At 41.8% G+C, this 10,638-nt stretch overlaps 2 protein-coding genes across 2 annotated transcripts in view; both read right to left on the reverse strand.

The window, feature by feature from the left end:
• LOC137274440 (PAN2-PAN3 deadenylation complex subunit pan3-like) overlaps positions 1–342 on the reverse strand; it is a 44,442-nt gene extending 44,100 nt beyond the window's left edge. The window contains exon 1 of the mRNA XM_067807618.1: positions 32–342. Within this exon, the coding sequence (XP_067663719.1) occupies positions 32–194 (163 nt within the window). The 5' untranslated portion in view covers positions 195–342. The remainder of the gene's footprint in view (positions 1–31) is intronic.
• The window catches only part of LOC137274447 (sarcalumenin-like), a 276,599-nt gene that overhangs the window by 74,225 nt on the left and 191,736 nt on the right, over positions 1–10,638 (reverse strand). The gene's annotated exons all lie outside the window — the stretch shown is intronic.

The following is a 10,638-nucleotide window of genomic DNA, read 5'->3' on the forward strand; positions in this document are numbered from 1 at the left end:
CTACAACATCCCCATCTCATCACAGCCCTACCTGGTTCTCCATTTGAGGAACTGGGTCCGTTCGAATACGAATTTTGCATTCCTGGAGGGGCTTGATGTAGAAATTGACACTCATCCCCATAAATACATGACCCCGTGTTTAAGTAATAGCGGCATAGTGCGGCCTTTTTTCCAGGGGGAACCGCACTTGTCATCGTCTGTGAAAAACTATGTATCAGCTCTTCATCCGAATTCGATTCTTAAAGCCTATATATTATAAATATCCTTCAACAAGTCCACTTAGTTGTAGTAAGCACTGTGCTTATTTTGAACAGGTTCCATACAATAGCTGCGTGCGCAAGTGTCGAGGAGCATTGTGGGTAATCCAAACTGGGTCAATGATTTGTTTATCACACAGTACAGGGGCTGACTGTAGTGTAAATAAACAGAAACCTCTCCGCATGGGAAAGTAGCCATATAACAATTTACTTGGAATTAGATTTACATTTGCAAAACATACATTATTACTGCAAGTTAATTGGTGCAGTAAATTAAAAAGCAAACCGCTGTTCACACTAAACTTTAAGACATGCTTGTGTAGCAACCTGTATTGATTTTCAATATTGAAGATGTGTTTAAACTATCTTTGTTGCATTTCAGTGTTTTGGAAGTACGAATTTTATTTAGTTTTCTTTTATTGAGGGAACAATTCATTTATCCAGTACTCCATTCACTCTTTCAGATATATTGTCCGACCGTTTCATGGCTGGTTGAACAACCGGTAATTATTACGTGAAAAGCGTATGCAAAACGTGAAGTATTGATTGCCCAGAGTACTGCCATTTGTTATAACAAGATCCTTTATACTGGCTTGTTTGGTCGCCATAGAGCAAGCGACACATGGAAGCCGACCACTTTCTTGTCGGTCCAATTTATAGTGATTTGACGATTAGTCCTAAATGGTTAGTCTTCACATAAATTATGAACAATACTATAGTCAATGGAATTCCAGTGACGTTTGTTGCCACGTAGATGATTCGCTCTGTTAACAAATCACTACCTGCTTGCTTGTATCACGAACAGTCCAGAAATATATCCACGTGTATGGATGAATGTTTAGATAAGGAAGAGACCGACACTTTAAGGGCCCTTCCAGGACGACTGGCACCACCAGTGGGGTTCAAACGTTGTTTGGACAAACAAAATAACGAATGGACTGACTATGAAACAAAGTTTCTCTGCAAAAGTGAGAAAAAAAGGTTTTGGTTCCATTATTAAATGTTGGGGACGTTGCGGTAACAGAGGGTAGATCATCTACTAGTTAAGCAGAGGATCCATATGTGATTCCATATCGTGTACAATTAATAAACAGCTTGTCTGTCTGTCTAGATACAGTGTGTAACATTAATGTCTGGTATCGCATGCGCTGTTTTTGCTTGGATATAATTAAGTATCGCAGTATTCACTCACTAACTGTCCTTCCAATCGTCATGTTTGAATTTTCTGTGTACTCTTTTAAACATTACTGACATAACTGTGTAAGTGATAACAAAGGCGGTGGAAACATATTCAGCATGTAGTTTTAGTTTCTGTTTGATATATCAGCAAAAACATTAGTATGTGAGGATCCTTCTTTTGCAAATGAAAACCTACCTGGAAATATATTTACGTATTGAAACCGAGAAATGTCTTATAAAATGTATAAGGTTTATGTCACATATAACACCGTCTCATGTTCCGGCACCTCCGGATTTGAATTACATATAAGCTTCGATTATGACCGTTGACCTGATCGTCAAAGATCCTGTCTCGTGGGTGAAATCAGTGTGTGGAAAAAACAACATGTGGCACTCAGAACTCAAATCACACCATTATAACACCGGTAACATTACTATGCGGTGCATTAGCTCTGATACATTGAAAACACCTTGTTTCTCCACCTTTCTGTGATAAAATCTTAACCCACAGACACTTAACTGAGTGAGAATCTTTCATTACTGCTCGCATAGCCCATACTAATATTCATTCATTTCAATCTGTATAGGCTTATAATCATTGTCTCCATTATTCAATGTTATATATTTCTAAACTGTTCTCCATGGAGTCGAATGGTAAGACATAACTCGTAATATTGACAAATGAGAAACAGCTAGCGAGTGAGGTAACTTTGTGAATTAGAATTAGCGCACCCTTCTGAAATGGACACGAATGGACCCAGGGGCTATAAATAGTGATGTAAAATCGAGACATATAGAGAATCTCTTGAAATAGGTTTTCGAATGGTTCTATACATTCTGCCCTGTTGTTGGCTGATGTATCATGGATACAAATGTGTGCGCTGGACCAAATATGAATATGTAGAGGACGCTGTGATTGCTCGGTGTTTAGGAGAGAGTGAATACAATGTATATACTCACGTCCAAAAAAACGTGATACCCGCTAAAATATTGACCGTGTGCGCATTATTGGCACAATGCCACTGAAACCTTATGTACATTGTATCATGTACCGGCATCTATTGACCCAAAAATTACAAACTCTTATGGCTTTGCAACGAAAGTTGATGACGATGTGACGTAACCTTTAAAGAGATGGTGAAAATCGAAATTTACATGGTAAAATGGACACAGACTTCAATCACACAAAAGCACTCAGACTGGTTTATGTGAATGTCAGTAACGGGTGTGTTCTCCCTGTGCCTGGATGCATGCAAGCGCACGGATGCGCATTGATGACGTCAGCCGTCTCATGACGTTGTTAGGGATTCTCTGCCACTCCTCTCTGAGCGCTTGAATCAGCTGTTGACGGGTTTATGGAGTTCCTTGACGCTGTCTGATACGACCATCCAGGTGGTCCCACAGGTGCTCGATCGGAGACATGTCAGGAGAACGTGGAGGCCAAGACAGAGCGTTGACGTTATTGCGATTTAGGAAGTCCTGAACAACTCGAGCAACATGGGGCCTGGCGTTGTCATGTTGAAGTAGAGTGCCTCGCTGCTGTTGACGGAGGAAAGGAAGAACTGCTGGCCAGAAGACCTGGTCAATGTAGCGCTGTCAAGTCAGGTTCTGATCAAAGACAACAAGTCTAGTGGTCTGATCTCCCATTATGCCTCCCCAGATAATAACACTTTCTCCGCCGAAAGGTTCAGTTTCCTGAATGCAGCAAGGAGCCATTCTTTCACAGTAATATAAGCGAATCAGCGAATTTAAATACGAAGGGAGATTACTCTTACTGTTGTTTTAATTATTTTTTATATTCAGGTGTTCGTTCTGCTTACTCTGGAATGACCCATTATGCCCAGTGGCCAATAAAGACGAATGGGAGAAACTAATGAAATTTAGTCCCACAACTTGCAGTTGCAGGCTCAGCAAGGAGAAATTCATGTATACCTATGGCCAAAACAACCCTTCATTCAGAGTAGCGGTACTAGCAACGCATAGGTAATACTGATAGCAACAGCTGTGGATGTAACATCATCTGTTGTTGTATTTGCAGTATTTGTAGTTGTAGTGTCGGTGGAGGTTATTATTAGCAATATAAATGGCCTTTTGTTGGGTCGATGTTATACGTTACTCAGCAATATTCCAGCTATATGGCCGCGATCTGTACATAATACATACTCATTTCTGGACCAGACAATCCAGTGATCAACAACATGAGCATCTATCTACACAACAGAGATACGATGTCAGCGAACTTGACCATCCGATCCTTATAGTCGCCTTACATGGGTTGATGAAGACACATTCTAACCCGATCCCAGCGGTAATGTCAGTAGCCGAGTTAGGTAAGTAGTAGTAGAAGTAATAGATGTAGCAGCAGTTCGACAGCTGAAGCAGCTGAAGCAGCTGCAGCAGAAGAAATTGCATTATCAGTTATTGCAAGGCAGCAGTTACTATGGCTGCAGGCATACCCAGACAGGGAAGTCAGCTGTTACTATGGATGCAGGCATACCCAGACAAGGAAGTAAGCTGTTACTATGGCTGCAAGCATACCCAGACAGGGAAGTCAGCTGTTACTATGGATGCAGGCATACCCAGACAAGGAAGTAAGCTGTTACTATGGCTGCAAGCATACCCAGACAAGGAAGTCAGCTGTTACTATGGCTGCGGGCACACCCAGATAGGGTAGGCTGCTGTTACTTTTGCTGCAGGCATACCCAGACAGGGATGTCAGCTTTTACTATGGCTGCGGGCATACCCAGACAGGGACGTCAGCTGTTTCTTTGGCTGCAGGCATACCCAGACAGGGATGTCAGCTTTTACTATGGCTGCGGGCATACCCATGCAGGGAAGTCAGCTGACACTATGGCTGCAAGCATACCCAGACCAGGAAGTCAGCTGTTACTATGGCTGCGGGCATACCCAGATAGGGTAGGCTGCTGTTACTTTGGCTGCAGGCATACCCAGACAGGGATGTCAGCTTTTACTATGGCTGCAGGCATACCCAGGCAGGGAAGTCAGCTGACACTGTGGCTGCAGGCATACCCAGACAAGGAAGTCAGCTGTTACTGTGGCTGCAGGCATACCCAGACAAGGAAGGCAGCTGTTACTTTGGTTGCAGGTATACCCAGACAGGGAAGGCAGCTGTTACTCTGGCTGTAGGGCACTCTCACACTGACAAAAGAGCTGTTACTATGGCTGCAGGCATACCCGCACTGGCATGTCAGTTGTTACTATGATTGCAGGCATACCCTCACTTACCAGCCAGCTGTTACTCTAACTGAAGGTATGCCCTCACTGACAAGCCAGCTCTCACTTTGACTGCAGGCATAGCCACACTAGCAGGTTCGCTGTTACTATGCCTGCAGGCACACCCGCACGTGCAAGTCAGCTGTTGCTATGGTTGCAGGCATACCCGCACATGCAAGTCAGTTCTTACTATGGTTGCAGGCATACCCGCACATGCAAGTAAGCTGTTGCTTTGGCTTCAGGCATACTCCAACTGGCAAGTCAGCTGTTACTGTGGTTTATCCACTTCACAGGTACTGTGGGTTCACATTATATCCTCTACCAAGAATCGATCATTTATAGGGCAAAGTGGTTTTCACATTGCACCTTTTATGATAGCATTCTCAATTGTCCCATATAAAGCAGAGTATTTTCCGTAGGAGCTAAGCAGCATCAGGGTTGAATAGATCACAAAATGGTTGCACAATATGTTTACAGTGCGTGTTATTTGGAGTAACTGTGAACTGTTTTCATATCCTGACAAAGTATATTAAAGGATAAAATAGTCCGAAGATAATGTAACTTGGTTATCGAATTGCCAATCAAATGCTAACGGTTCACTTGCAGTGTATTAAACAACATTGTAAACCAAAAGTCACTGTTTTCTGTAATCTGATTGGTTAAAAAACATAATCAGATGGTATTAGATTCCCGGAAACTGCAAGACTATTCACTGCATATTGACACGTCGCAAACAATTGTTTTGTTGTGTCATCAACAGTGGTGACGTCATTCAAATCATATTGTGACTTAAAGTTAGAATGGCGTCACAAATGAGCAACTCCAGATGCTACCATGGGAACCAGCTGTAACTTGATCATGCCCGCAAAATGCTTGACGACGGGCCGTTATCAAGCCCATTGTTAGGTGACGTCATAAGTAGCTCAACTGTTGAAGTTCAATCACCTACGATTCGTTTGAACATGGGTTAATTTTTTTACCATATATCCGGCCCACATTCGTCACATGTGCCTGTGCCATTATGCACTTTCCTGCCTGTGGCAACCATAACAATTGTACCATAAATGACAACATACAGTAATGTAATTGTTGATGACTGAAAACAATGGCGGCTGGTAGTATGGGCAAAGGTCAAGGTCGAATGTCGTCACTCTCAATAGTGACGTCATCTGTGTTGTTCTATGACGTGTCTATATTTGTAAAGAGTGTGTCAATGACCTCCGTCGTTTGTAAATGCTTCTAAACCGATGCCGTTGTCTGTACTCTTGTTTTATTAAAAATTCTATTCATTCTAGCTATAATAACGGTACGCTATTTTTCAGGGCATGATCATTTGCAGAAGCCCGACGAAGGAGGGCAGTTGAAAAGACCGAGAAAAATTGCATTACCCTTATAATAACACCCGGAAATTGGCCAACACATGATGTTTATCTCCTAAATTAATTTGCCGGGACAATCTGCATGACGTCACCAAAGTGACGCCATTACTGCGACCAAATATTTTGACAATAGACAATGGATTAGTCACAATTAGCGTGTTCATTGCGTCAATGATGCTTCATTAGCAGGTGGAAACATTATGCGTCGAGAGCTTCATTAGTTTGAGCCAGAGTGACCAATCAAGTTTGTGGTGAAACTTGAAGAGGGTAGGGTCTAATCGGATAATCGGAGAAAATCGCCCGTTGTTCTGTGCGAGGATGCATTCGAATGATGTCTCAAAAGAGGTATTATTCTATCTATGATTTTATCTGACCTACAGCTACGCATTTGAGCTCTGCAGTTGAATAATCGGATTTCCTTCTTTAAGATTGTCATACATTATATATGTATGTATGTATGTATGTATGTATGTATGTATGTATGTATGTATGTATGTATGTATGTATGTATGTATGTATGTGTGTATATATATATATATATATATATATATATATATATAATCACGTAATAATATACCATAATGTACTTGTTTAAAATCTGAATAACACGGTCATGGTAGAATGGAGATAAACGTATTGTGTTGGAAAATCAGCGGTATATAACGAAATTATAACTTTTGTATTTAAAACCTCACTCGTGCTATTATAATTTCGTTATATATACCGCTGAATTCCCAACACAGTATGGTTATCTCCTAATTGTATTTGTTTTTCATGATTCTGTCACTGTACATAATCAGCAGAGCGGTGGAGTAGCCTAGTGGTTAAAGAGTTCGCTCTTTACACCGAAAACCCCGGTTCGATTCCAGTGTGTACAGTGTGTGAAGCCCATTTTCTGGTGTCCCCCGCCGTGATATTGCTGGAATATTGCTAGAAGCTGCGTTAAACTAAACTCACTCACTCACATAATCAGCATGGAGTGAGTTTGGGTGTTTTACGCCGCTTTGAGTTAACGCTTTTAGCAGTATTCCAGGAATATCACGGCAGGAGGGACACCAGAAATGGGTTTCACACAAAGTCACATAGTACAAAGTGTGGAGAGTCGAAACAGGGTCTTCAGCGTGAAGAGTGAACGGTTTAACCATCAGGTATATCCGGACCTTCGGAAGGAAAGCAGGTCACAGAAGTTTGACGATCCACACCAGCACTGGAATTGTGCTGATCAACCCATAATTGTAATCGGGTTCATATCAGGGATTCGAACTCATGAATAGTGATGTGAACAGCACTACATTGTCGACTGGAGCGCATAAGGTGACTTGGCCATCCGTGTGAATTAGAGATCTGCTTTGAACTCTTCTTAATTGTAAATCTGCTCGTGTTTGACTTGCCTGTACCAAACTGTAAAACGGCATTTAGTCTGTTGAATGGTATGAAACGGAAATGTGAGTTTTGCTAATATTAGGGACATTTCGGTAGTCTAGTGGCTAAAGAAGTCTCTCTTTCGAATTCACGCATCGGTTCATGTTAAGCCTATATTCTTATGGTGTCCGCGCATGACATCAATGGATATTACTCCAAGCGGTGTAAATGCCATGCAGTCGGGCTGAAATGTTGAAATTTGATTATTGAAGACATCGTGTGGACGTTTAAAGAAATATTCATGTTAGCGCAGCTTGCGCCCGAGGTAAAGCTTTGCAACGTTTTCCTACAAGCGTTGCTTTAGATGTGACCTTTTTATGAGATAAGCATACAATCCACATGGCAACAGTAAACATTACGTCACCTTTGTGTATTCGGGAAAAACAGTCTACGAATTGTATCGGTGGAAAACTCAAGAAGCGTCAATGACAGGATGGAGAGAGTTATCAACTTCACTAGGCGTGAAGCCAGGCTGCGTTGTTGTTCGATCAGGCGGTTGCTTATCACACCAACACACAGGTTCGGTTCTCGATAAAACCGGTGGGTAGAAATGAGGGGGTGGGGGCAGCATTTGTCCTACGACTTATATAACTCTGTGAAAGCAAGTTCAAGTTCACAAATGTTAAGTGTTACATTCCCTACCATCTACTGTATATGAAACTCAAATAGTCACACAATCCATTATCCGAGGTTAGTGTATGATACACATATCCTCATGGCAACAGTAGACATGACGTCAAGTTTGTCAACTGTTAGATATTTGTGAGAAAACATTTATTTATACACCCTCGACATCTCCAGGGTATACGTTCCGAGGAATCTCCGCTATAGTGAATGCTATTTATACGGCCATGATTCACTTCAAGATCGGCGGCAGTGAACAGGCCGACACATTGGTGAATAGCTAATTAATTGTCATATTTAATTCTGTTTCATTAATTTAACGAACAGCGGAGTAATTTTGCAAATATCGCTAACATATGGCCTGATATATATAAAAGCCTGATTGTTGCTGAAAGGGTCGAGGAAGCCCCCACTACTACCTAAATATAAAGGTTTACAACATACCGAGCTTACACGAAAAATGGCTTGCTGCGCGCCTGAATCACTATAACTATAAGATGGGCAATTCAGCCATGCTACACATGAGCCGAACTTAGTCGCTATGTTTACTGTGAAATATTCCACCTCAATTACACCGTATGTGAATACTCGAATTTGGATAACAAAATCCAGTGATTGACATCTTGGCTCTCTATCTACACAATAAGGATACGACGATATACGTTTACCAAGCCACCGAGAGTGTCCTGAGCCGTCCCTTACAACCTTAAGTTGCGGAAGACCTACTTCAGTGGACCTACTATGAAGGGTCACGGGAAAAAGTAATTCGGTCCAGACTGAATAACGTCGAGTCGGATATATTGAATGCTGGATGAGTCGCAATTTTTTCTGGCATGCGGACATCCATGACTACGGGATTTGACTGCATACCGATATGAATTAACTAAAAAATGGCTAAATTTACACGCTGTCAGCTGTGTATATGGCACGTTAGAAAAGGTTCCAGCCGACCAAGTCGAGCACTGTTCGGGCCTGGTTTATTGCCTACATGACAGTTGTTTATTGTCTTGTCCATTCACGAATATGGGAGCAAACCGGCGAGATGTTGGCAAAATGTTTAAGTGTTCAGATATTTTGTCACGCTATATATTCATACGTGCGTATCAAGGCGATCGTATAAACTATTTAAGCCATTACAAAGACTTTTACGTATTTTATTTCATTACAGTTATATGTGTCAATCGGAAGATGCATGTAGAGGTGCGTTATTAACCTCGGGTAACTCGAAACATTATATGTAGGTTACGCGGTAGACGATATTTTCAAGTCGGGTCATCAATAAGTGACATATGTGAGCAATGGTTCGTCATATCTTACTGTGCCCCGAGATAACACCAAACAAGAAGGAGTTGATAAGACCACGTGTGAAGAAAATGTCTCGACTCCAGGAAGCAACGGTAGGTGTAAGTCACACCCTAAACTGGACTCCGTCCCTACGTATCATTGTAAGCTTCAGAATTTGAGGACGCGCAAGGCTAACCCGGAAAGAGTTGTACCACTGCACATCACGAACATAACATATTCATTGTCTCTGATGTTTTGCGGATTATCACAAAAAGGGTTATTAAGAAGAGTGAGTGAGTGTGGTTTTAAACCGCCTTCAGCAATATTCCAGCTCTGTCAACGACGGAAGACACCCGAACTGGGCTTCACACATTGTAACCATGTGGAGAATCGAACCCATACTTCAGCGAGGGCTTCAACAACTAGCCTACCCCATCGCGCCGTTATTACAATGGTTGGGTAAACACACAGAAGAGCTAAAGAAAACATTAACTGTAATACGTTCCTAATACAGCATATGCAACTATCATTCAATACAAAAGAATAGCACCGATTGCAATGCGTTGCCCGGGAAACCACATGAGGACAACAGTGGATAAGTGAACACCACACTCACCAATATTCCAGCAAATGCAGTGATCAACAGTATAAGCATCGCTCGATACAACTAGAATACGATGACGTGTTAACCAGGTCGCCTCTTATTTACAACAAGCATGAGTTCATGAACATCAATTCTAACCCGAATATCCAGGGTTGAGTGAGTTTAGTTTTACGTAGAAACCAGCAATATTCCAGCTATATGACGACGGTTTGTACACAAATGAGTCTGGACAAGACAACCCAGTGATCAACAACATGGTTATCGATCTACGCAATCTGGATACGCTACAAAAATAAGTATTGTTCTTTTGATCATCTTTCCATAATAAAGATAGAGAAAATGTCACTCAGGATCATAGGCGCCATTGTTTCCTGCGTGCGTGTACATATTCTGCTTGCTGAAGCCTTCATGGTCGCGTACTTATCAATGAGATTTCTCTTGACGATCAAGGTGTCCCGAGCGGTGTAACATGTAATAAGAGCGTAGGCAACAAGTGGTCTTGTGTATGTATCTTTACAATGTTGATAGAAGAACTGACGGTTCATTTGAGGAAAGGAACCGAAGGCGATATCTTCTGGACATAATCTTGTGTTGTCAGATAAGCTGGTTACGTCTTTACTTGAGCACAAATTCAGGCCCGAATCATCATGATGCG

Source organism: Haliotis asinina, chromosome 2 (assembly GCF_037392515.1).
Source record: "Haliotis asinina isolate JCU_RB_2024 chromosome 2, JCU_Hal_asi_v2, whole genome shotgun sequence".
In the NCBI taxonomy this organism is placed as follows: Eukaryota; Metazoa; Mollusca; class Gastropoda; order Lepetellida; family Haliotidae; genus Haliotis; species Haliotis asinina.